Source organism: Melanotaenia boesemani, chromosome 11, assembly GCF_017639745.1.
Source record: "Melanotaenia boesemani isolate fMelBoe1 chromosome 11, fMelBoe1.pri, whole genome shotgun sequence".
NCBI classification, from domain to species: domain Eukaryota; kingdom Metazoa; phylum Chordata; class Actinopteri; order Atheriniformes; family Melanotaeniidae; genus Melanotaenia; species Melanotaenia boesemani.
In genome coordinates, this window is record NC_055692.1 from 10,665,591 (window position 1) to 10,692,866 (window position 27,276).

Below are 27,276 nucleotides of genomic sequence, written 5' to 3' on the forward strand. Positions count from 1 at the left end.
GTTTCAGCTTTTGCTGGTGAAGATTTTCCATGCTTAGCATTTCAACTCTGCTGTACACGAGCATGCAGTTGAACTGAACACTCTTGGATGGAAGTTGTGGCTTCAATTTTCCAAACATTCTCTTTTTGCAGACAACTTGGATTTATAATCCCTTCAGACCCCTAAACATTTAGTCTCCCCTATCTCTGCTCCTGTGCATCCACTTACCTGGCTCCACTTGCAGAAAGTGGCTCATTCTGATCACATATTTGGCATAGATGGCTTAGTGAATTAAACTGAAGCACATTTTATGTTTCTGACAGCTACGCAAAGACACTCATCCGTCACTTCAGACACAACATGTGAATATGAAGTGATGGATGAGTGGCTTTTACTTTGGGGGACACCAGAAACCAGCGAAAGGCTGAGGAAAATCGCATCCATATGTCATAACTTGGACATGCGGGCAGACACATGAGGCAGGCAGGAGACGCAGCATGACTCACAAAGGACCTTTACACAAAGAAAGAGGGACCTCGGGGCATTGGTGACCTATCTTTTAGTACACACATACACACACACATGGTTGAACGGGAACATCTTGTTTTTTTAAATATAGCTCGTATAGCAGTAACTCTTAATGACCCCCCTTAATGATCACCTTTACTCCTTGTTTCTCTTAATCATGTGAGCGTCTGTTTTCAGGGTCCTCTTGGCTCTCATGGAAATCCTGGTCGTCCTGGACCGCCTGGAATGAAAGTAAGAAGATAATATCACTGCAAGTTAAATTCATGAAATATTTATACATGCACTGTTTCAAAAACAGAAAGGATTTAATTATTTTCTTTACTCTAAACTATTTAGAAATGTTATTGATTATTGAATTCCACAACCAAAACTATAAAAGTACTAGAACTTTTATTCATTTTAAAGGGTGAGCACTAATGTTAGCGACCTTCTGTACTATATGCAGTGATTATAATAAAACATTTGATAATCCCTGGTGGGATTTTAGATTTTTCTTCTTTTTTTCCTATCAATAAATGTTTAAAAAAAAGGACCAGAACTAGTAATAAATTCATTCTGGCAGTAAGTGGTCCCTTTGTAGACTTCAGTTGTGTTTGTGCCAGAGACCTCAATTGTTTTCCAAAAACTAGTAAAAGCTGTATCTCTGAGCCACAATGAGTGTCATGCTTCTTCTTCATAACAGAGCTGAAGTTTATTTTAGGTCATTCCAAGCTACTACATCCGCTTACCGTAAATATTCACTTGTGAATTCATGATTTACACCCAAAAATGCATTATTTATCATTCTGTTTGAGTTTGCTTGTTAAAACGTTCAGAGCGGTTTTAGAGGCTACTTGACTTATAAGATAAAAGTAAATTATTAATTTCTAACTTTTATTTACAGAAACATAAAAAAGAAAGTGTATTTCCTTTATTTTTATAATTTTACACATCAACACAATGTGAAAACAACATAATCTGGTCCCATCCAGGTCTTAGAATCAGGTAAATAAAACCTCGGATGAACAGCACATACCTCTAGGAAATGACTCTTGCATTTATTTAACAAATGCAAAGCCAAAATGCAGACGCTATATGTGGAAAAGTAAGTAAAATCAGTTCTATAGCACAAGGACATTTATACAAGGACATTTCTAAATAGTTTAGAGTGAAGAAGATTATTCACAAGTGGAAAACATTAAATACAACCGACAATATTACAAGGAGTGGATTTCCCAGCAAGTTTACCTCAAGGTGAGACTTTCCTCGGAGAAAGTATAAAAAACCTAAGAGCTACATATCAGACTCTACAGGCCTCATGAAACAGATTAAATGTTCACGTTTGTGATGGTGTATTTTCAAAACATACCAAACAAGTATGGGTTGTTTGTAAGAGGTGCCAGGAACAACATCCACTCAGCCTAAAACCAATGAATAGTATTGTTTAAGGATCAGTGAATATGCATTAGTAGCATCTAGTGGCACAAATTGCAATTCAAACTGAATCCCCTCCACCTGCCCTTAATACAACAAGTTATGTAGTAATAGGATGGTGAGGCATGCTGGTGAGTGAGGAGATATATTTGCTGGGGCTTTGTGTTCACCATGGAATTGTACAACAAGCTAGGGCTGTTATATTCTGCCAACAGATTGCTCTAAAACCTACATATTGGGACTTTAATGAGACAGTGTAACTAACTAATTGTGGTTTAAATTAATTAAGTTCTTATAATGTGTCTCATTTTATATTTGTCTGTATTACACAGCCTCTTTTTCCTTTTTTTACAGAGCTAGGTGGCATTGTAAGAATGTTTTCGAATGCATCTCCGAGTTGAAATAAAGCTGTAGCAGTGTATATGATGGGGTGGCTGGATAGCTCAGTTGGCAGAGCATCTGTTTCCCATGGGAGACCAGAGTTTGATTCCCCCAGGGGACAAATATTAACACCTTTCAGTTGGGTCCTTAGGCAAGATCCTTAACATTACTGCCTAACCACTATGCTTTGAGTAAAAGTATCTGCTAAATGACTAATAGTAGTCATTTAGTAATGTATTAATAATGTAATATGAACCCCCTTAAGTGTTCAGGTTGTTGTATTCAGCAAATACTTTATGGGAACATAAAGTGTTGCTTTTATAGGAACAAACATGCTTAATACACATATGTACATCATCTTCTTTTATGCTTCATATGTGAGAGTCCTCAAACAATCTCAGTTTAAAGAGTATTTTTTTGTCCTGCGACCCTGAATGAGATAAAGTGGGTTTTGTAAATGTTTGTAATGTCAGTTAGTTTGTGTCCTTTTGACTCCTTCTACCCTCTTAAAAATCCGTTTGTTTCTCTTATGGAAGAAACAGGAGTTTTAAGTACTTCTCTCTCAGTAATTTGTGTGTACTTGCGTCACACTACATTTTCCAGCTGAATTCTTTTGTTAACAATGTGGGTTCTTAACTCAGTAATATGTCAGTGCGCTATCACAAAGTGGACTTCTGCATTCGACTTTGTTGGAATCAAAGGAAATATTTCTCGTATTTCAAGTCTGTACCTAATCCATTTAAATGCACTAAATTTAAGCATCATCAAATGTTAGAAAACACATAATTGATACCATGCTTTGGGCTGCTTTAAACAGGGAGAAACCATGAGTCTTATTTTATGTAAATGTGTCTCCTGGAGCCAAATTGAAAACCAGGGCTGGCTGAGTTTGACACACAAACCTCAAACTACAGACTGATCTGACATTGTTCTCTGAAAAATAAACCATCTTGATGTAAACCTCTTGTAATTTTGCAGAATTTTGCACTGAATATTTGCCTTTAAATTGATGTAATAAGAACTTATTGAGACAAGATGATGCCCAAATATCAGCTGCTGCAATTTGCCTAGCAACAGATTTAAAACGGAACTGTATGGCTGCATTGATTATGTAAAAATATTATCAAGCTTTTAGAACTGTTAACAGCTGTTCACCTATGAATGCCAAGCTGCAGCAGCACATGAGAATGCAGGTTTAGGTAGGATGATATACAACAGAGAGAGGATTTTGGGTCACTTTTACCAGATATATAAATGCTAAACTAAGTTCAGACAATAAAATAAACAATTTCTATACTTCTTTTAAAATCAGGCTTTAGCTGCAGGATTGCTGAAAGTGCGTCACAACACAGGATGATTTATTTCTACACTCTCACCTCAATTTGTCATGTGGAACATGTCAGAACATTTGCAGTCAGCTGTTGCTTGATTTCAGTCCAGCCGACTCAATTAGATAACATTTCTATTCATTTGTTTCCGTTTGGGATAAGCACAAAAGCCGGAAATGATCTGTTTCTCCTTGAAACTCTCACGTTGTAATTGCACAAATAGATTACTGGGCTGCTTTTCCTCTTCCAATGCTGACCCAGACTGCACTGACAGGATTCCCACTGCCCAAAAAGGGAAAAGAATGTATGTGATCTCTCCCCATCCCTCCTTGCTGGGTTGCTGTAAACCGAGTCACAGGCAGGAATAAACGGACTGCACGTTTGAGTAAATACAACCAGTAGACTCAACTCATAAAGACAAGGAACTCATTAGGCTTTGATACCATAAATGCAACGTAAACTTCAACTTTCACTGCTTACTGTAAGAAGGAATGCTTTGGAAAGTATTTAATGAGTGTGGATTTAGATGAGAAAACCTCTTGTGTCTTTAAAAGTATGTTTCCTGTTTTTTTGTGTGTTCCAGGGACAGAAAGGAGATCCTGGAATGTCCCATGGTCAAGCCCTGAAAGGACAAAAAGTATGCATGTCATCATCCTTCTTAACCTGAGTATTATAAAACACAGTTACATCAATTTGTTGGCTGAATGATTGTGACTTAATTATTCTTTTCAGGGAGAGCCTGGTATCATGGGTCCCCCTGGACTGCCTGGACAAGATGGACGAAAGGTATAAAAAAGAAGTTTTGTATGCGTTTTTGCATTTTTGCTTTTTTTTTTTGTTACAATTTATCTAGAAGTAACTAAAAGTTTTCACAGTGTACTGGCTCAAGTCCAGTTAATGGACCAGTCAAGTTATTTATATTGAAGAGTAATAAATCATTGTGCACTGAACTACCTTTTTAAAAGCAGCAAATCCCAAAATGTCTTGTTCAGAGTCTAGCCAAACATGGATGTTTGAGCTCTTGCTTGGAAAGCAGTCGAACACAATGCAGGCGTCAAGAAGCGCACCTGGCTCCCATGTGGGCCGGATTATTAGAGGTTTGGATATCAGGGCTGTTACATCATCAGTGTTGCAGGTCTATAATATGATAAAAGGCATCTGAGGGGGGAAAACAAAGATCACTGTGTGAAAGGTTTTACTTGCTTCATCTAAATGTTATGTCACACACTCTCTGGAGAGCAGCTCCTCTGAAAAGTAGGACAAGTTAGAAATGTGGGTTAGTTCTGTGATATGATCCTGCTCAAGATCTATGCTGTTTGACTTTCTCAGCAGTATCCTCGTTTGCTGCGTTGTCCTGGCAAAGAATGACGCTTTGCAGCTGAGTGTTTTCTCTGTGGCCTTGTGCATTTTATCCTTGGCCTGTTTCCAAGCCCTGCGCAGTAATTACACTTGTCAAATGGGTCAGCATCTGTTGGGATTTCTCACTCTGCATAGTGTGAAAATACAATGTTAAACTATTACTGACTTACTTTTTTTTTTAAAAAATAGCTTTAACAAAGTAGTTTCACAAGACGTGCTTATTTGTATATTTCCCACTTATTCACGTGTAGCAATGCATATTCTATAAGATAGTCTATTTTGCTAAGTTTTCTTTCATATAAGTTTCTCTGATTTGCATTTGTTCTCCCTAAAGATACAAAAAATCCTGTATATGTAATCTGCAAAAGTTTGGGACCACCCCGCAATTTTTTTATATTTAGCTGACAAGGAGCCAGATTTTGTTACAATCATTGGCTGTTTTTTGCCTCTTTCTGTCCAATCCTTGTAACTGACCTTTTTTGATGAATGTGTTTTTGTTTGTGACGCCACTTTGTGAAGCATGCTCAGGATGGCAGATTGAATCAAAGACACGAGTTAATACAATCCCTAGTTGTGTCTTAGATAGGCTATTATTATTTATGAATTGGCCTGTATGAACACAGCTATTATTAACTGGACTAATGTGGATTTGTTTCAGTTCGATCTTAATCAATTGGCTTGAATTGATTATGTCTGTAAAGTGCCTTGAGATGAGGCACATGTCTACACAAAACATGGCAAAGAAACTATTTTAAAAAGTACCTACAGGCATATTGTTACTCGCAGCCTTTTGCAACGGCACATCGTTTGTTCTCATTTCTTTAGCTGCACATTTGAAAAATACCACATAACAACAGGGTGGGTTCTAAAAAGCTATTTGCTGAAAACGTGGCATATATCAGTGCAACGTGCAGCGAGTCTTTAATATATTTTAGGAAAAATGGGCAAGTGGAAGACAAAAGAAGCAGCAGGTCTAATAAAATATCAGCAACAGATTAGAAAGATGAGAGATGCATCTCGACCTTCAGTTGACTCATCTACTGTTCACTGAGGCCTCATCGGAAATGGTCTCAATGAAAGAGTAGCTGCTAAGAAGTCATTCTCAAGGAAGATAAACAGGAAGAAAAGGTTTAAGGTATACCTAATGATACAAGATCTGGACTGAAAATGAGTGGCAGCGGGTCGTATGGAGTGATTAATCCTCCCCGCCCGGACCTCAACATTTTTAAATAAGTGTGGGCTCATCTTGACAATAAACAACAAAACAGAGCCAGCATCCAAAGATGAGCTTAGAAATGTCATTCAAGAAGTCTGGAGAATTATTTCTGAAAACTGTTTATGTTTGCAAATGTTTTATTATACTGTATAAAGAAATGTGCAATGGCTTATGACTTCTGGATAGTAATGGCTGTCTCTTTTAAAAAGCTTGACTGATTTATCGTAAGTTTTATGAAACAGTTTTATGAAAAAGTAATTAATAGTTATAATTTTGACAAATGTTGTCTGTCTTTACAGTTTTGACAAGGATATTGTATAATTCCTAAAATAAGAAAAATACAAAACAGGAGACTGCTCGCTTTGTGTTACTGTGGCTGTCTGACAAGCTCTCCTGCTTAAGCTCATACCATCTTTATCTGTCTTCACTGACCTCATTCCTGGAGAATTGGACAATGTGCACTTTAATTTGCAACATTTGTCTATCTTATTTGGGAGAATGAACCAGCCTTAAACATGTGCATGGCTCCAAAGCTCCCCACTGACACCCAAATTCTAAAATTAATTTATACTAGGGGATAGGGAATTTATTTTAAGCAGGTAGGGAAGTGAATAAACAGGATGTAGTACTGAGGATAAAATTTAAAGGGAGAAAAGAAAACTTTGCAGGAGTTGCTGATCTGTTACCTTTTATTGTGTTTAAGAGGTGTTTGGGTTCAGAAAGAAAGCAAAAAGTCTCATGATGACAGCACTCCCTTTAAAACTGCACCTAACTTTTTTCAGTTTATACTCTAAAGTAAAGAAACAAGTAGAATCTTTAAATCAGTAAACCAATAGAAGGTTATAGTAAGGTCAGGATTTGAATGCCAGATAAAAGAGAATGAGAAGTGACTACATCTCTCTATGCAGCTTAATTTCTCCCTAAGATGCATGCACACATGCCCCATCCTCATTTTTTGAAACAATAGCATGAATGAAACGATGCCTTGGAGGGAGCTCCAGCCGTGTGTTTTGTAATCAGACTGACTGTGAAAGCCCATCTGTGGTGTTCAAGGTTCCTCTATTCATTGTGGAAGAAGGGAGGGCCCAACTTAACTTAAAAAAATAAAAAATAAAATAAAATAAAAAATGAAAAAAGCAAGATGTCCTCTTGTCTTGTAAGTCATGGAACATTGTGTCAGGGGGAAAAGCTGAACTTTTCCCTGCTGATTTATGGTTCTTGTGGACATTTGCTGGGTGAGGATGAGCCTTTTCATGTTCTTCTGATCAGTTCAGGTGGGATTCAGATTCTTCTGTTGCAAATCTGTGTTAACCTTTAAGACTTGTGTGTGCAAGTAACAGCTGACATCCATTTAAATCCTTCAAGTGCAGTGTGGAAAAAAAGAGAGGAAAAAAAAAAAACAAAAGACAAGACAAGGCCACCAGACACCTAATTGCTTGCAGCTGTTCTTGAGACTCAGGTTTATATATATATATATATATATATGTATAAAAAAAGGCCAAAACTCCATATAAAACCGAATTTTGCTTCCACGAGCAACCGTAGCTAAAGCTCAAGGTTTTCTTTCTTGCTGTCTAACCAGCCAGTAAAACTTTGACCTTCTGCAGCCTGATAGACCATTTTCGCTGAGTTTTCTGCTCAGTTCCTGGCTCGCTGCCAGAAAAAGCCCTCCTCACTGTGGGAAATGTGTAAAGATGTAATGGGAAGGTTGCCTAGGAGTCAGTCAGTGGTCTGCACTGTAAAGTAAGAGTGGACTCGTGTACATGTGTGTCAAACCCAAAACAGTGTGGGGAGTATTACCAATTTTGGATCAGAATGATGTTTACACTGCCAGCTTAGACTTTTTTTCTATTTGGCACACTGCTCAATTATTATGAGGTGTACTACCAGTGCGTCGTCCCCCCACCACACACACACACACACACACACACTTCTCAGCTTTGACAGAACATTCTCATTTGCTGTATCTGCTGACTAATTTATAAAAGTTCTGATATAAAGAAAATGTTTATGAACTATGGTGTATTTCTATTGTCTGCCAGGTGCAGTCTGTTCTTACTCTGTAAGAAGACACTGTTAGAGGCAGTGCTGTTGCCTCAGTTTACACTTTGTTGGCTGCTGTGTTTATCTGGTTTGAGTCACAGTAATTAAACTGTTTGCTTTTTATAAGGAGGGAGAACTAATTGAGAATGTGCTCTTTTGCCATCTTTGTGTCATAGAGTAGATTTATAGAACCATGAAAGTTGTTCATACATACGCATACATCAGGGGCAGCCTTTTTTTTTTTTTTCACTGTACTCAACTGAATTGGCTTTGCCTGGAAGGCCGAAGCACATTTTTTTTTCTTTTGTTCCTGCAGGGGACTCATTTTCTCCCAAATGCCCCATCAAATATTTCCAACTCTCTGCCTGTCTGTAGATAAATAGACAAATAATGAGGAGAACTAGATTACAACAGTGTCTGAGAGAATTATTGTGTCCAGTGGGCCAGCATCTGGCTTCAATCTGTGTGCAAAAGTTGTTGGCAGGGTCGCTGGATTTTTGGATTTTTAAAAAAGAAAAGAAAAGAGGAAAAAAAATATATTGGTGTTCATTTCTTTTTGAGGTTATTGGAATAATGAACAACATTTGAGTACTGGTAAAAGATTTAATCTGTGATAATTAGCCATGGGTGGTTGTGATATATTTTGTGAAATGCTATAATTGTAAATTATTAATGGAAGTTTTTAGTAAAGATTACACACTGGACTAAAAATGGCTTTTTTTTTAAATGAAAGAAATAACTGAGCTTGTCAGCAAGATTTTCCCACTACTTTCTGGCCTGTCTGTTTTACTTTGCTTCAGTACTGTCTGAGCTGTCATTGTGCCCATCAATTAATTCCCATTGTGTAACCAAAGCATTGTCAAACAGAAACTAAACCTCAGTCAAGACTGTTTTATTCTGACAACCATTTTCAGTAATTGATATTTGGCTGTATGACTCTATTTCCGGGCCTCCCTACCCTTCCATGATTTGTTGGATGCCTGACTGAGAGAGTGCATCAGTCAAGCAGAACAGGCATCACTGACAGTAAACATGATTATTAAGTAAAATCCAGTGTGATCAAGTGTTGGGCTGCAAAAAGTTTTGTAAAGTAGGTAGCTAAGGAGGGCAGGCTAAAACAGCTTAAATAAAGTGCTCTTTGACTGGTTTGCCAGTTGAGTGAAAAAAAGAGGATCCGTTGACAGCTCCGGTGATCTAGCCTTGACATTGTCAGCTCCTTCTTTACCACGACAGACGGATGCAGACTCTGCATCACTGCAGATGATGAATCAATTCGACTGTTGATCTCCCATTCCATCCTTCCCTCACTCATGAACAAGACCCCGAGATACTGGAACTCCTCCACTTAAGGCAGGACCTCATTCCCAACCTGGAGAGAACGCTCCACTCTTTTCCAGTTGAGAACCATGACCTGATTCTCATTCCAGCTGCTTCACACTCAGCTGGCAATCACTCCAGCAAGAGTTGAACATCATGACCCAATGAAGCCAACAGAATCACATCATCTGCAAAAAACAGAGACCCAATCCTAGGCCATCAAACCAGATCCCCTCAACACCTATGCCGCATCTAGAAATTTTGTACGTAAAAGTTATGAACAGAATCGGTTACAAAGGGCAACCTTGGCAGAGTCCAACCCTCACCAGAAATGAATCCAACTTACTGGCACCGGTCGTATAGGGACCGGACAGCTCGTACAAGCGGGTCTGGCACTTCATACTCCTGGAGTACCCCACACGGTAGTCTGCAGGGGACACGATCAAACGTCTTCTCCAAGTCCACAAAGCACATGTAGACTGGTTTGACGAACTCCAATGCCCCCTCCAAGACCCCAAGAGGCTGTAGAGCTGGTCCACTGTTCCACAACTGGAACAAAAACCACACTACACACATTTATCCAAAGGACCCTCCTCTCCAGGACCCCTGAATAGACCTTACCAGGGAGGCTGAGGAGTGTGATCCCCTGTAGTTAGAACACACCCTCCGGTCCCTCTTTTTCAAAAAGGGGAACCACCATCCTTGTCTGCCAGTCTAGAGACACTGTTCCTGATGTCCATGCGATGCTGCAGAGGTGTTTCAACCAGGACAATCCTACAGCACCTAAAGCCTTAAGGAACTCCAGGATGATCTCATCTACCCTTCCACCGAAGAGCTTTTTTGCCACCTCAGTGAAATTGACCCCAGAGATAGGAGAACCCACGCCGGGGTCCCGTGACTCTGCTTCCTCATCAGAAGGCGTGTCTGTGGGATTGAGGAGGTCTTCCAAGTATTCCTTCCACTGACCAACAACGTCCCAAGTCAGGGTCAGCAGCCCCCCATTCCCACTGTACACAGTGTTGATGGAGCACTGCTTCTCCCTCCTGAACCATCGGATGGTGGACCAGAATCTCCTTGAAGCTGTCCGGAAGCCATTCTCCGTGGCCTATCATAACTCCACCAATGCCCAAGTGTTTGCCTCAGCGACCGTTGAAGCAGTGTTTCACTTAGCCTGCTGATACCCATCAGCTGCCTTTGGAGTCCCACAGGGCAAAAAGGCCCGATAGAACTCCTCCTTCAGCTTGACAGCATCCCTCACTGCTGGTATCCACAAACAAGTTTCCTCCACGATTGGCACCCACGACGTTATGGCCACAGCTTCAATTGGCTGCCACAACAATAGAGGCACGTAACACAGCTTACTCTGACTCACTGTCTCCTGTCTCACTTGGGACATGGTTGAAGCTCTGCTAGAGATGGGAGTTGAAACTCTTTCTGACATGGGACATTCCCAGCAGAGATTATAAAAACATGACATTAAAAAAAAAAAAATAAATAAAAAAATAAAAACATTTTTTAAAAATGAAGCACTGGAGCGCTATGTCGCAGCACACTGAAATACAGTGGAACATCTCCAAGAAGCCTAGTGCTGTATTTTAATTTTTAATGAAACTGACTCAGATCTTAACCCAAATTAAATAAGTTTTTCATTTTGCCAAGCTCCAATTGTTAACAAATTTCATGAAATTCGGCTTTGTAAACATTTCATAATCCCCAAAAGAACCAGAAGGCTACTGTTAGCAAGATTCCAGAGAAACTAACGACCACAGACTAGAGGGAAAACAATACAATTAAGTTAAACTGTTAAACACACCAGGCTTTCTATGAAAGAAGTTTTTAATAGTTTTTTTTTAAGATACCACATTAATGTTGATATTTGTTAAGCACAGACCAACCTAAATCTGTTTTATGTACCCTTTGTGCTAAGCTATCCTGGTTTGCTTTTTATTTAGAGCTAATTTTTTGGTGAGTATCATGAGTTGTATTAAAATTTGTTGAGTAAACCTGCACCATCTCTTGCACTTGGTTTTGGAATGTAATAACAAGCAAATAATTGTTTTTCACATTTAACTATTAACTCTTGTTATTATAATGTTTACTGTTATCTCAATCATTTGTTAAAAACCACTGATTCTTATTATCTTTTCCAAGGAAATGAAAACATGCAAACATTTTTTCTAGGCTTTTTTATTAGTGAGAACATTAAAAGGGTTAGGAAAAGATCAATTTTCTGATTTCATTGTCGAATCCCTCCACATAGAAATAGCTTCTTATTTTTTCCCCACTCAAAAGGTAGAAGGGCACAAGGAACCCAATTACAACCTGTATTGAAATCAGTCAAATCCTGTTTCAAAGTCTCAAACTAAGTTGAATTTTACAATACTGCATTGAGATGTGCACGGACTCAGTGAAACAGCTTTCCAAGAATGACTTTACATAAGCACTTCCAAAAATCTCACAGTCCATTTGTGTAAATAGAGTTTAATTCTCATATAGCCTGAAAAGAGATTTGCAGGTACATTGTCTGGAGACTTATTTGTTTACACTAATTCTATTTTTTCAGTCTTTGTCGCCTGTTGTTTATTTGCTCTGCTGCCAATAGGCCAACACAGCTGGTGGCAAATGATTTTACACTTGAGAGGACAGATGTGTTCATTCCTCAGAGATGGATTTAAACAACTCTATCTATGCTTCTGTATGTCTTGATTGTGATAAGATTAGTACATTTTATGACCAGCTGGCATGCTCATTTGAGACCACCGTGCATGAAGATGACCATCAATTACCCTTTTGGGGTTTCAGGATTTACTACCTAATTGGTTCACTGGTTTTATTAATGAAAGACTTTTCTAAATGGTTTTGTCAGACTGCAGAAGTGGCAACGATTAGATAAACACAAAATCAAGTCGCTGTGCTACCTTAATAAATAGAGCTTGTATTGTTCTTGTGAGGAAATTGTATAGAAGTGTTTTACTCAGGGTTGAGCAGTCAGTAGTGCTGATAAGTGGTCTATTACTTTCCCAGCTATTACATTTCCCTTCCCATGGAGGCTTTAAAACTAAGCTTTCCAGATTTTATTTCTTTTATTGAACCTTTTTAGAAGCCAACAAATTAAGTTCTCAATTTGAAAATCTTTCTAAATAATCCCAGCTCCTGCAGTGCAGTGCAGCAACAAAAATATTTAACTTGACTATTTTTTATCCAAAACTTGCATTAAGTTCTTTCAATACCACATTATGACTGTGGCCATGATATTTTATTGTCAGACAAGTTCATCATCTGCAGCATCACAAAACAAAATAAAATAAAACAATTAGTTAAAGAAACAAACTTATAACCTCACACTACAGTCTCAGAATATCATATTTTAAAATTTCTTTCCAAAGCGCATAGGTCCACTCTGATCTCAATATTTAATTTTAGAATTCACTTCTGCACAACAAAGTTTGCCAGTCTGGCTTTATTAGATTGTTGGACCCTGAATCTAATAGATTAAATTTGCTATTTAAGACATGGTTCTAACCAGGAACAATGTTTCTGGCTTACTTCAGTATGTTTCAGTCATAGGCTGAGGGTTTGTCTCATCACTTGTCACACTCACTGTTCTGTACTTCTCTGTTATTTCATGGTAATAGATAAAATGCATTGCAGTATTTTCAGTTTGATTTGCCAAACCCTTGATTTGTTTATTTCTCTATCAACAGGGTCAAAAGGGCCACCCTGGTTCTTCTGGTCTCCCAGGTGAACCTGTGAGTATTTTGTTTTCCTTTTTAAAGAAATAAGCATTAAAACATTTAAAAACCCAGGTTCCCCCAACTGGGGGACTGTCAGAACAGAAACCTGTGAAAAGAGCTGTATAAACAAACATTACCTGCTTACAATTTGCAGCATAAAAATTAGCTAAAAAATACAACAGTTACTTGGGCAATCAGCTAATGAATAATAAATAACAAATAATAAAAGAAAAACACTTGGAACTTGGAATTATGTTTTACAGAATCTATGTTGGATTTTTCGTGCCTATAACATTTTCCCTGTATTTTATATCACATTTTACTGTGTTTGCTGCAAAATATGTATGATCTTTTTTTTGGATAACTATATGAGAGTTAGCACTGTTGTCTCACATGAAGAAAGTGTTACTAGAGCTCAGCTGTGTGAAATTTTACATATTCAAGTTAGATTAATTGATGATTCTAAACAAGGAGGGCCTTGCTGCAGGCTGTTCTTCAAACTGATGGCAGCTGGGATAATCTCCCCTGAAAGTGGACATAAAAAATGGATAGAAGGATCTATTTCAGCATATATGTGCTCAAAGTGAAGAGATGAGGGTTTAAAATAGTTTCCCTGAAACTCTTTATTTATAGCTACAGCACAAGCGAGAGAAGAGTGACACAGAGAAAACATGAACACATACACTTTGCTGTCTTTAAAAAAGGAGCAGTGGTGTCTCAAAATTGAATATTTGTAGTTTAGGAATATTGGTAGGAAAACTGCAATATATTTTTTGGCATAGGTTTAAGTGGACTAAATAGTTCAAAATGCACAGGTCACTTCGAGGAATGTGCCATGTCACAGTAGAAAAGGATTAAAAAAAACTTTCTCTTTCCTCTGTTTCAGTACGTTTGATTAGAACAGAAACAATACAGGAAAGAAATTCTCCACCAACATGCCAAAAATGGCCCTGTCAGGTTTCTGTGTGCATCAGCCAGCAGTTTCTGTCCCCATCTTTTGCTGATGATAAGTTTATTGACATATTACCACCCCTCTCCACCTGCACCCGAATTTGTGGATTAATGGCACAGAAGCTTGTATGAAGTACATGCCTAAAATATAGCCCTCTGCTGTTTGCAAGGATGTGCCTAGTAGTATTTGCATCGTTGTATGCCAATGTTGCATTTAATTTCAACTACTAGCTCAGAGTTTATAGTTATATTGTAAAGTATTTTTTTAATATTCTAAATGTACTGCAGGTTTTTCAGGGTGAACAAGAATAAATGAATAAAAAATATAAAAATTGAAATGCATTATAACTCATGGCTATTATTTCAGTGTTAAACTGATATGCAGCATTGTAGGCTTATTGTATTGACCACTGATTCTCTGACTCATCGCCACGTTTGTCTCTCAACATCTTAACTATTCAGTTTTCAAAGGACCCTGAGAGTACCTAAACAAACAGTAACTAATTCCAGTGTACAATGAACATGGTCTGCTTTAAATAAACCATGTGAACTATAAGATTTTCTTGTATGCCTTAACTACTTAACCCTCTTTTGCTTTTCCCATACATGCATTTTGGTTTGGTCTCAGCATGAGGAAGGAGTGAGTTGTGTATAAAACTATGCATTGATGAGGAAGAATGTATTATGCAAAACTGTTCTCACAGAAGCCATAACAGCATCTGGCTTGACCACATTGTAATCACACTTACTGTCAGATTAATAGAATGGTTTGTGTGCCAATGTCTGTGGTGGTGTCATTTTCTTTCAGCAACACTGACGAGACTAAACAAAGAGGCTTCATTGAAAAGTGGGGAGGTTTAAAATCCATAATTGGATCAACTAGCTATTATTACTTCATAAACGCAGCAGTTGCTTTCAATTTTGCTTTCTTAACTTAGTGAGGATACAACAAAAACCATGTGTGCATAAAAGATGCATATTTGTGGAAAAGAAATACGCCCTTTCTTCCATCTTTCAGTCCATTTTTGCTGCCCTTTCCTGCCTGCAGTCTTGTCCTCTAATACTGATTTCTATACTGTCTTTGTCTCCACAGGGTGAGCGGGGAGATGATGGAAGCCCTGGGGCCAAAGGCTATCCTGGCAGGCAGGTGCAGTAAATCTAGTGTTGCGGTGCTGATTGAGCAGGGCCACACACACACACACACACACACACACGTAAACACACACTAACAATAGATGCAACAGTAAATGAAGACTGTAAATATCACCTCTATTTTGAATGAGTAAATTTAGGAAAATGATCAATTTTATGGGAAATGAAGGGAGGGTTGAAATCTTGAATTGTTGTATGTTGTTTTTGTTTTTTTTTTAAATCAAACTAGGAATAATATCTAAAGATGTTGAATACAAAAAAAAAATCTAAGCCTCCAGCATCAGCCTCATGAAACCTAATTTGGTAAATCCAAATGAAAAATTAGCTGCAGGTGAATGAATGGAGGAAGGCCACTGCAGATGTGTTGAGTAGGACCTGTGGTGGCATTTAGCGATAGGTGCTCCTGGTCTAGTGAGGAAATAAAATGTCAACAGGCTTCCATAGCAAGCACTACCCTGAAGAGAGAAATGGTAATAGTGTAACTAAAGCCATAGCTCCTTGGGTACAAATACTCTTTTCCTCCCAACTGTGAATGTTATTCCTTGCCCCAACTGTTGGAATAGTGTTGAATTTAAGATATCAGGTAGAGAACTTAGTACTCTTTTGCAATTAAAATCTGTTCCCTCTTGGCTTTAAGTGAAATTAAACTCCAAAAACAGATGGATGACTGTTCACTCGCTTTTGTCCCTGAGTTTTTAAGATAAAGCTGAGTCAGTCTCGCAGCATTAACACACTTACTACGTCAGAACTCTGCTCCCTTTAGACACTTAATGATGTGTGATGGATTAGGTTTTAGCACCGCCTACCATTTATCGGTTGTGAATCACTAAAGCTGCATGTTTATGTGGAGATGCTGTGGGGAGTTCTTCTGAGCTGAGACTTGCAAGAAGAGATTATCTGCACTGGGAATGGGCTACAAGCATCCCTGAGAAATGAATGGGAACGCTGTTGTGTTGAGGTGTTAGCCATGCATATGTCAGCCATGATGCCACTTCTTGCTTATTCCCTTCAATTTAACTTGTGTGTTACCTTTTAAATTAACATAACCACAATCAGAGCATAAGTCAGACAAGAAATGAGCTCATACATTTGTTTAACCATATACATATGTTTTATTGTCTCTTACATTAGGGCTTACCAGGGCCTGTAGGAAGAATGGGACCAAAAGGAATCATGGTAAGTAAATATTTTTGAGAGTTTTAGCTTTTTTATATTTTTTTTATACTTTTATATTTTTCAAAATTTAGACTGTTGAAAGTAGTGTGTTTAATCGGGAAGTGAAACTTTGCCTTCAAAGTAGTCAAGTTTGATAACTGTCTTTAACCAAAATGCTATAAATACTGTAAATCTCCCACAAGATTTCCTTGTATTTGTGTTTTATATTCCGGTTGTGCACCCTCACTCAACTTCCTCTGGCAGCCACGTTGGAGAAAAGGCTGTTTATTCTCTGTATAATAACTCTGTTGAACTTTCACTTCCTTAAATGAACTGTGAAATGCCTCCCTAACCAGTGTGGGTACATAAAAAAAGGCCAATGTCATAAACAGCATTCATCTCCCTTTGTTAACTCTTCGATGACAGATGGTTTGGTTAGTGTGTAAAATAAAGTTTTCTTGGCCAAATGTCGTAAAACTGTTCAACTCTGCTGGAGAGTGTAACCATTATGCTGTCAGATGGAAGCTTCAAATTTAATGCCATTGTTATTTCTGCTTTTCCGCTGAGCAGGTTTTGCTCCAAGGTCTTCAGAGATCCCTGATGGGAGGGTATGTGCCCTTGGACTACATCGTGGAAGCCAGCACCATGCAGTCCATGGGCATATACACTTGCTTCAAGGCTTGGTTCTTCAAGACAAGTCCACTGTTACTAAAGCCTGTCAGAACTGAAAGAGAAGTCTTTAAAAGAGAATTTGTTAGTGACATTGACATCTATTGGCCCTGAACATCTGTCATCTTTCCTCAGTCTCATTGTGTCCACCTATCCTCCTTTTTTTTGTTTTTTTGCCTTTCCTTCTGTCTGTACCTTATCTGCTCCTCCATCTTTTTCATTCATCTATTCAGGGTCACATTGGCATCTCTGGGCTTTTTGGCTTTCCTGGTCCTGATGGAGAGAGAGTGAGTATAAATGACTTCAGGCCTGCATTATGACTGTCCATGGGCCAAAATGATGGCGTTGGAATACATTTCATCGCTGCAGAAATGATACACTTGAGGCTGATTTCACTAAATCAGTATTCAGTCCCCTCATACGGCATTGGATCGAGCCTCTTGCCACAACCCATCTACTGTCCTAGATAATGTTAAAAGGCAGAAGATGGATTTAAATTTACTTAAACCCAGCTATAATTCAAATTCCTATTAAACTCAAAGACCGAGGATCAAAACCCAAGCACCACATATTTTTTTTATTTGATTTAGCTTGACAAAATGATCACACGTCAAGATTCATCTTCAATTTCTCATTTTCCAGAGCATTTTTAGATCAAATGATGATGGGATACTGTAGAAGTTCTATAAAACTAGTTTGGCCAACTATCTGAAAAAAAAGCATTTAAATAAACATTTTTTCCTGCTCTTTATCTAAGACCAGACATGTTTTTTTTTTTTATTTCAGTTAATAACTTCATTTATGGCAAGCAATGAGCAGTACAAGTTTATATATCGTAAATACTCTTAGATAATAAGATGAAACATTTTTCAAATGATGCACTTTCTTTAGCTTCACATCTCTGTCTCTCTCTGTTTTCTGTCCTATTCTTAGGGAATTCCTGGTGTTCATGGGAAGAAGGGCAAGATGGGTAGGCCGGTAAAGTTTTCTCTCAACATACTTCTCAGAAACTTCCTCAATGCAGCCTTATGGCAGATGTGATGCTTGTGATCTATGGGATCTAACTACAGACCAGCACTGATGGACAGTTTTATACATATACATATATGACACACAAATAATCATCTTAATTATAAATGAGAAATTTCTTGCCTTGTATTATAGTGGGTGCATTTATGGTTCTTTATGATTCATATTTTCTGGCTGATGTCGATTAGGAAACTTGTGTTTTGGACTGTAAACTCATTACGGTTCTTGTTTTGGATGGATATGATAGGGGGATGGGGTCAGTTGAGGGTTTGGCCCGATGGAAGCTTTACCCACAAAACACTAGTGCCTAGAATTACCTAAATTTCCCATTCTTTCAGGCTAACATGGAAAATACTGATCCTGTACATAACCACGTTTATGAATGAGATATTTCCCAGTCTCAGGCTGGTTGTTTTTAAATGTTATGCAATTGACATTTAAGCATGTGACAGCAAAGCCATTCATCTTTCTCTGTGGTGAAAAGTGAGGTCAGTTACTTTTTTTTTCTCTTTCCTGACTCAGCAGTGAAGCAAAGTAACTGACTGAGATAAAAGAGGGGGTTGGGATGTTTTAAAAGATGGAAAAAGTACATTTAAATGGACTCTTTTGCAATCTGTGACATCTAACTGCTGCACTTTTCCTGTGTCAGCCACACAGATACCATTTATCTTGTGAGCTATATTTTGGAGCACAGTAGTGAGGTAGGGCTGCAGCTGCACAGATTTCAGTATGAAAAGGGTCTTCCCAAACTTAAAGAATGTGGATGTCAGTATATGAGAAGAAACACATGCTTCTCTGATCAAACTAAGGCAGTTACTGACGTTTTTTGGAGAAAGGCAAACTTTTCCACATTTGTAAAGAAGCTGCTTGCCACACAAACATTTCTGTCTCCTCCATCTCTTCATTCCCCCACCATCACCTCCTCCTTTCTGTCTGCAGACAGTGAATGAGGAAGATTTTTCTGCTATTCTGCCATCTATCATTTGCCTCTCAACAGCACTCTCCTTCTATCTATAGGCAAGTGATGTGTGGCAGGTTGAGTGTTGACCTTGGCATAATGACAAGCGCACGATGAGCGTGTGGCCTCATGGCTGCATCACCCCTCTTGTTCTGCCTCTATAATGGAATTACAAGCACCAAGCAAAAAAAAAGGGGGCTCAGTCAGCAGTTCCTGGGCCAAGCAGCTTTATTCAGCCATTTAGGAAAGTCCTGGGGGTTTGGTTCGCAGGACGCTGAGCACTTCCCTGGCAGCTTACACACACACACACACACACACACATCACTTGGAAACGCTCAGCAGTGGAATTTCCTGCTGGTCTCCCAGGAATGAAACCCCTGGGAGCATATTTGATGGGATTTGCTTGGCCTTACTCTGTAAACTTCTGTTTTGGGAAGGACTTTGTTGATCCCCTGTGTTTGGTGTAATAACTTCACAGACAAACCATGTGATTTTTAAATACATCTAGCATCCAAATGGACACTTTGACTTTATAAGCATGATAATTTCACTCAGTCCTCCCCCTCTGGTTACATGACTGTCCTGTTTGTTTGTGTGTTCAGGGATTTCCTGGTGACTTTGGAGAGAGGGGACCTCCTGGCCCTGATGGGAACCCGGTAAGTGAAAGAAAATGGATCATTACAGCATTCAAAGCAACACTTGGTTGTTTCCATACAGTTATGATGCCTGGATTCATGTAAATAAATATAAACTTCATGATGAGGTCAAGGAAAAGTGCTAAAGAACCCTGAGATTTGATCAGATTTCAACACATTATAATCACAAAATGTAGCTTAATTGGCACGTTGCATCCAAAAATGCAGCCTAAAGTGCCAATACAGTTTAAAAACCAGAAGCAAGCAAAACTGTTGCTGCAATATCGCTTATCTTTTAGTGTATCTCCTGTTAAATGAGTGCACCATTCATGGAAAAATGCAGAGCAACATCGTTAAAACTTGTTTGCGGATTGCTTTACAGGAAGACCATTTTATTCTCCTACACACCTGATCGTGAAGCAGATTGTTGCAGTGATTCAGTCAGTCTCCCACCACAATCCACACTGATATGAGGGCAGCAGCAGCAGTTTTACTCAGCGCACCTCTTTCTTTAGTTTGACCCTCGCTGTTTGTGACTGACAAGGTCAGAGTAAAATTGGCTGACCTCTGAGAGTCTCCTCCAGGCTTCATTTCCTCTCCTTTCAGAGGAAAGAGGGAATGTTCCATTTGGCAAAATCCATCTCTTTTTATTCAGAAGAGATGGAGGAAGCGACAGGAAGTTCACACTGTGCTGTTCAGTGTCCGTCGTCCCTCCACTGTGTACTGGCTTGGAGAGGATGTTGGCATAGAAGTCATTCACTGACTGTGCTTAGCTCAGGGAAAAAAAGAACATTAATCATCAGAAACAAATATAGAAAAGAACTGTATTCTTTCACAAATGCATAATATCTACAACTCTACACTCAAATATGACAAAATTTTCCTGCTCAGGGAGAACTGGGAGCTCCCGGGCCATGTGGAGTCATCGGTCTTATTGTGAGTGGTGTTTTCTTATGATTCATTTTAGAATTGTATATTGAGATACCCTTTTTTTTTCTTTCAGATCTTACATTGTTTCTTCTTTTGGATTTCTTAATTGTTGTTAAAACACTTCTATGTTTTTCGGGTCACAAAGTATCTGTTTAGTGTGAAACGTGCATGTGCAACCACGTAGAGCAGAGGTGTCAAAATCTGGTCCTCGAGGGCTGTAGTCCTGTGGGTTTGAAATCTTTCCCTGCTCCAACACACCTGGCTGAAAGTAATGGGTTATTGTGCAAAAGTTGACAAGAAGTGGTTATATCTATTTGATTTTAATCAGGTGTGACGCAGGAAAACAACTATAACCTGCAGGAAATTGGCCCTCGAGGACCGGAGTTTGACACCCCTGATGTAGAGCATTGATTCTCCACCTTTTTGAATCATCCTAAAGTTGATTATTCTGTTAAATAAAAAACAAAAAAAACTGCAGTGAAACTAAGACCGTGTGAATAGAAATTACACCGTATATGCAGTACTTAAAATGCCACATGATATGCTGGAAGGTGAAAACAGAGAGGAATGCAAAGGCTTTTATCTTCATTTTCAGTATAAATTAACTACATAGGATCAAAAGTTTGTGTTAAAGAGTTGTTCACACAATAAACATATGGGAAGTTGTGCATTAGTTGAACATATAAATATGTAAATAAGATATTAAATAAAAGCCTCTCTTGAGCATTGCCATGCAAAACAGTTAAAACCACAAAAACTTCACAAAAATAGTAAAAATTGTCTCACTACTTCTGTTTTGTGGTCAAAAGTTAAATGATTCTACCCCTAATATAAAGCATTGTTGTTTTTGGCTACAGTAACTAGATTTCTTTAAAAAAGGAAAACTACCATAATTTAAAATCACTTTGTCTGGTGAATGTCATATTTGTTATTTGGCAGGTGTGGAGTTTTTATTGATTTATTTATCATTTGCAGGGAGACATGGGCCCTGTTGGCTTAATGGGCTTACCAGGGCTGCTTGGAATCAAGGTAAATCATGCAGAAGTTCTCAAGCAAAGGTTAATCTCGCTTTGACCTGGCAGTCACTACTGAGATGAATTATTCTTGAATTATTATAATAAAAACTATGTCTGGAACATTAGATGTTCCCATGGACTTTGTTTTTTTTATCACTTGTTAATTTTATTTTGCTTCAAAGGGGGTAGCTGGAAACCCGGGAGAAGCAGGACTGAAAGGTGATAAGGTGATCTGCATATGTCTTTTCTCAGATTACTGACCTTTATACGGTACAAGAATGCGTAATGAAAAAACGCCTGAGAAAACTAAAGCGAAACACTGTTGAAGACAGGTTTCTGTGTAATCGCGGAGGAGTGTGTTCAGCCAGGGGGCAGAAAGTGGTTCCTATTCTGGTTAGTCTGGCTCCAAAACAAATGCAAAAATGATAAACTGAAAAAAAAAAATTTCTTGTGAGACTGAAAGGCAGCCAAGACTTTACCTCATACAATTACACAGAAATAATAATTATCTGTATTAGTTTTTATGTGAAGACTTTTCTTTTTATCAATCAAAGCATGCAGTTACTTACTTGCAAATGTGTAAATGTTTATTGATAAGAATGACGTCAAGATTTGGAAATTTCTCTCAACATTTGGTATGAAATTTATTAATAATTGCTAACCCATTAACAATGTAATTACCTCCAACCACAGCCTCATGCTAAGCTAGCTGTCAGTCTTACACAGTATTCTTACAGCAGGAGTAGAATCACTGAGAAATATGCATTTTTTATAAGTCTATATTAAAACTCTAAGCTATGGAACAACATTTTATTACTGGGCTATTTTGTTATCCAACAGCAATTTTCAAACAGTGAAAAAAAAAAAATATATATATACATACATATATATATATATATATATATATTTATATATATATATACATTATTAAGTTATTACAATATTTTGCCTGCAAACTGCTGCTTTTCTCCCTGGATCTGCACACATTCTGTGATGTTTGCATGAAAAAAAACCCAAACATGGTTTTATTGAATTTATTTAATTGAATATTTCTTTTGTAAACATTGGGCTTTTTTTTTTTTTTTTTTACATGTTTTTTGCTTTTTTATAGGGTGATGTTGGCTTACCAGGAGAGCAGGGGGAGTGTGGATTCCTAGGGGACAAGGTATGTACATGCTGCTATTTTTTCCAATGATACAGTAGATCACCCATAAACAGGCTGCCTGGCGCCTTGTTTCTTGTAATTAAATCCATTGTTCTCTATTAGATCAGCAACATGTGTGTCATGTCTGACACTGTCAATGTGCTCATGGGCATGGGCTGATGGGACCGTTTCTAAAGTGCCTTGTTTTGCTCCTTGAAGTGTTACTGATGTACAGAACATTTACCTTTTCTCCGTACCAACTTTTAGACACTAAAAGCAATTTGAAGGAGCTTTCAAAAATGCCTCCCTGATGATAACTGTAAAATGGACCAGAATCTAAAAACACTAAGGTGTGAAAAGCTTTAGCAGAATACTGACATTGACTTTTGGTTTCCATGCACTTTGTTGTCTTGTTGACTTGTTTTCAGTGTGGCTTTTATGTTTCAGGGCAGCCAGGGTTCCCCTGGGTTGCCTGGTCCTCATGGAAAACCCGGACCTCAGGTATTATCTTCCTTTGAAACGATGAGTACAGACAGAGAAAGCATTTAAAGTAATCTTCATGGGCTGATGTTCATACTCTTGGTTAAAATACGTGGAAATGCACGAAAGGAAACTTCATCTCATGATCAAGAATTATGGTTAAATCAGGCACAAACAATCCCTGAAAGCTTGGAGCACAGGCACTTTTCCAGTGTGAGGGGCTTCTGAGCTTTTAATAACCCCACTTGTGGTCAAAAGTGTCCTATGTACCCTCAGTGCATCTCCACCTTGTAGTTTTCCACGCAGGAATCCCATTCTTGCGTGGAAAACTATTTTTAGTTAATATTGGATTTTCTTGTTAATTTTTAAATAGTAAAGCTGGTGAAAATATTAATGAATCTGTGCTGTGATTGACTTTCCATTTCATTGACATGTTTTAGGGCAAACCAGGTGAAAAAGGCCCTGATGGTACATCTGGTCCTACTGGCCCAGAGGTAAGACTGCAGTTGTAATAAATTCTACCACCATACAGTAAATATCAGTTTACAGGTGTGCACATCTGGTGATGAAGCTGTGATTCATTTCCTGTCATTATCACAGGGTTTTCCAGGTGACATCGGCCCACCAGGACAAAATGGCCCCGAGGGTCCTAAGGTTAGCAGGGTGACATAAACTCATTTTACTCTTAAGAAATAAAAGGATTTTTTTCAAATTCAGCGTGTCATCCGTAGGGAAAGCAAGGCACAAGAGGGTTTCCAGGTCCAACAGGAACACCTGGGCTTCAGGTGAGATCAAATATTATATATTATAAAGGGAAGCTACAGATAAAAAGAAAAAAAAAATTCTATCAACTTGAGTGATTTTCTTTTTTTGTCAGGGTGATGAGGGACCAGTTGGGCCAGCTGGACCCGCTGGAGCCGAGGTGAGTTCTAATTGGATGAGACTTGAAGATCAAAACCAGTTTGAAGATACAATGACACAGATCCTCATACAATACCAAAACCAGCTGCACACACACACGCACACACACACTTGCCCTGAATGTAGGTTTGGATGGATCACTGAGTTTTGACTGCTAGCTCTCCTTTGGCTGACTGAACTTTCTATTGTTCTAAAGCTGTTTTGAAAAGTTTCCTTTTGGACGCTGTGTGCTCATATTACCAGATTGGTCAGCAAATTGCTGTAGTGAAAACAGCATAAAAACACAAACATGCAATCACAAACAAAAGTAAAAATAGGGGTGTTTGTCTATGTGTGGAATTATATCTGACGATTGGAGGATTTTTAAGTAAATGCACAAGAAAAGGAACGTTTTTATCCCTAAAATGAAATAATATGGTAAATCATTATAGTGATTTGTCATTAGGAGGTAAAATGAGAATCACAGTTACTGAACACATTCATTATTTAGATTTTTAAATTCTTTCAAGTGTAGATTTATACTCCTTAATATCAGCGTGTGAATAAAGATGATTAGGAAGGGATGCAAGTTAAACTTTGGACTTGAACAGAAACAAATTGGGTCATTTGGGAGTATCTTGTGTAAATTAAAGTCTGTAGTTAGAAAAAAAGGAGCCATCACAGGGTAAACAATAGAGAATACTTTTCCAATGCGGCTGTATCATTGAAGAGGTTCACTTCAGCGTACCGTCTCCCAAAAGCCACACGTAATTACTGAAAACAAACACAAGTGACACAGAGAGCTTTGTGAGGTTTTTGATAGCTCTTTGTTTTCTGGATCATAAAGTTTCTTAAAAGGGATGTTTGTGTTTTGACATCAGCTGTTGTTTTTTGCAACGGCCTCTGCACACTTACACACTTCACCTTTTATAGGAGATTTGGAGTTTATTGTTAGTTGTTTGGAGCTGCTGCACACTTCCCTCTGTCATTTTTGCTTTCTGTTCAGGGCAGGCCTGGGAGGCAGGGATTCCCTGGACTGACAGGCCCAGATGGACCCAAGGTCAGGCTTGATCGGCACATATTCACCACTGTCATCCTTATCTGAACATTCTCTCCCTTGTTCTCTTTTATGATCGTGTATCAGTATATGCATAAATGAGATGTTAATTCCCAGCAACCACAGGGGAACTGGCCTTTAAGCCCATTTCAACTGAGCTAAACTAAAAACTCAAAGCATGAATAAGTTTGTGAAATGCTAATTTGTCTGCTTTGCTGTAGAGCGAGATGGGGATAACTGGCGAGGTCGGGAAGCTCGGCGAGAGGGTAAAGGCTTTTTTTGCTGATTTCTATTTGATGCTCCATGAATGCCTGTTTTGTTGGAGCTCAGTACAGCAGCCTATAATGAGAAATGCAAGTTTCTAGGTAAATAAAGAATAAACTTTTATTCTGTTGTTTTCTGTCGTTTAGGGTCTGCCTGGGTTTATTGGGCTGGATGGAGAGATGGGTATCACCGGAGAAAAGGTTAGTGATATCAAAATGTGGCAAACCTTCCTAGTATTACATGAGTTTGTGCGTGAAAGGGTTATATTATTAAACCAGTCACTGGAAAGAAAAGGAAATGACATATTCTGAATGTCACTGAAAATATTTAAATAATTTCTTTTGATGAAATATAAAATATTTGCTTGTAAAAGCCTGTCGACTGTAATGCTTTTCTTTATATTTTTCTTCATAAATTGAGCATATTACAGCCAAACTAGTGAAATTTAGGTCTCTTGAATTACTATTTGTGGTTCTCAGGGGGATCGAGGGAAAACGGGCGCCCCCGGTCTGCCAGGTGAAACTGGGCCGATGGTAAGGAGTAAGTCTGGACCCCATCTCGTACTGGGGGAATGTTCTGTTCTACATTTGTAAAGGATGGGAGTGTGATTTTTTTTTTTTTTTTTTTTTGGAAAGGATTCAAATGTCATAAAAATATTGGCTACTGGCCATCCTTTTTCTCTTTTAGAAATCTGATCTTGTTTTAAGGTAAATTGTTTTTGATAAACAAACAAATACAAACAAACAAATATGCATAATTTTGCCCCCATTAGGGCCACACTGGTTTGCCTGGAGAGAAAGGACCACCTGGACTGCAAGGAATACCAGTAAGTTTGTCATTAACTAGCTTTATGGCCTATTGGATCATCTACAGAAATTAGGCCAAAAACCATAACTGAGAAGCCACAACTTTGTTTGCACCTCAGATCAAAACCCAGTAATGTAATGCTTTGTAATCTAAACACTGAGAGGAATCATTTTATAGTAGACTTGTAATGAAACAGCTAAGTTGCAATGTACTCATTAAAAAGATGGCTGAATATAGAACATTGTACTCTATTACACATCTTGCCATGTTTTTTTTATTATTATTATTTTAACTTCCATCTGTTGGTCCGCTTTCATTTTAGTTTCCATAATCTGTCTTGATCCAAATCAAATAATATTATTTTACACACATGCAGGGGCCTCCAGGGTCACGGGGATCCGCCGGCATTAGAGGCCCCAAAGGCAGAAGGGTAGGTAACTAAAATTATTACTTAAATACTATAGTTGATTCTTTATAAAAGACATAACAATTCAGTTTACTTCCTCTTGTTATTCAAACACTGATTAGTTGTTTAGTTTGTCACAGCGGTCCTAACTGAAACATCTCAACACAAAATGTCTTTGGAAAGCTGAATAATAAAACCAAACCTTTTCAATCCTCCTTAAAACATCCCGTAAAATATAAAGTGCTGCCTATCAGCAGACAAAACAAGTATACTGCACCAGTCTAAGGTTTGGACACACCAAACTTCTGACTTCTGAAAACAGCCATGAGTTTCTATAGAGGATGATATGTTGTGATGTATTTTTTGCTTTAGGAAATTATTATTATTAAATTATTTTAGCTTTAAGTTCAGATCCAGATTTTCTA

At 38.2% G+C, this 27,276-nt stretch overlaps 1 protein-coding gene across 2 annotated transcripts in view; it reads left to right on the plus strand.

Annotated features, from left to right (window-relative positions):
* The window catches only part of col27a1b (collagen, type XXVII, alpha 1b), a 67,590-nt gene that overhangs the window by 15,004 nt on the left and 25,310 nt on the right, over nt 1-27,276 (plus strand). For both annotated transcript variants that reach the window (XR_006012141.1, XM_042000614.1), the window contains exons 5-28: nt 685-738; nt 4,213-4,266; nt 4,362-4,415; nt 13,269-13,313; nt 15,343-15,396; nt 16,533-16,577; nt 17,459-17,512; nt 18,159-18,203; nt 19,815-19,868; nt 20,739-20,783; nt 21,753-21,806; nt 21,976-22,020; nt 22,905-22,958; nt 23,385-23,438; nt 23,858-23,911; nt 24,018-24,071; nt 24,149-24,202; nt 24,295-24,339; nt 25,324-25,377; nt 25,596-25,640; nt 25,785-25,838; nt 26,118-26,171; nt 26,411-26,464; nt 26,822-26,875. Coding sequence is in view for 1 of the 2 variants with exons in the window: in XM_042000614.1 (XP_041856548.1) it covers nt 685-738; nt 4,213-4,266; nt 4,362-4,415; nt 13,269-13,313; nt 15,343-15,396; nt 16,533-16,577; nt 17,459-17,512; nt 18,159-18,203; nt 19,815-19,868; nt 20,739-20,783; nt 21,753-21,806; nt 21,976-22,020; nt 22,905-22,958; nt 23,385-23,438; nt 23,858-23,911; nt 24,018-24,071; nt 24,149-24,202; nt 24,295-24,339; nt 25,324-25,377; nt 25,596-25,640; nt 25,785-25,838; nt 26,118-26,171; nt 26,411-26,464; nt 26,822-26,875 (1,233 nt within the window). In the remaining variant the exon portion in view is untranslated. The remainder of the gene's footprint in view (nt 1-684; nt 739-4,212; nt 4,267-4,361; nt 4,416-13,268; nt 13,314-15,342; nt 15,397-16,532; nt 16,578-17,458; nt 17,513-18,158; nt 18,204-19,814; nt 19,869-20,738; nt 20,784-21,752; nt 21,807-21,975; nt 22,021-22,904; nt 22,959-23,384; nt 23,439-23,857; nt 23,912-24,017; nt 24,072-24,148; nt 24,203-24,294; nt 24,340-25,323; nt 25,378-25,595; nt 25,641-25,784; nt 25,839-26,117; nt 26,172-26,410; nt 26,465-26,821; nt 26,876-27,276) is intronic.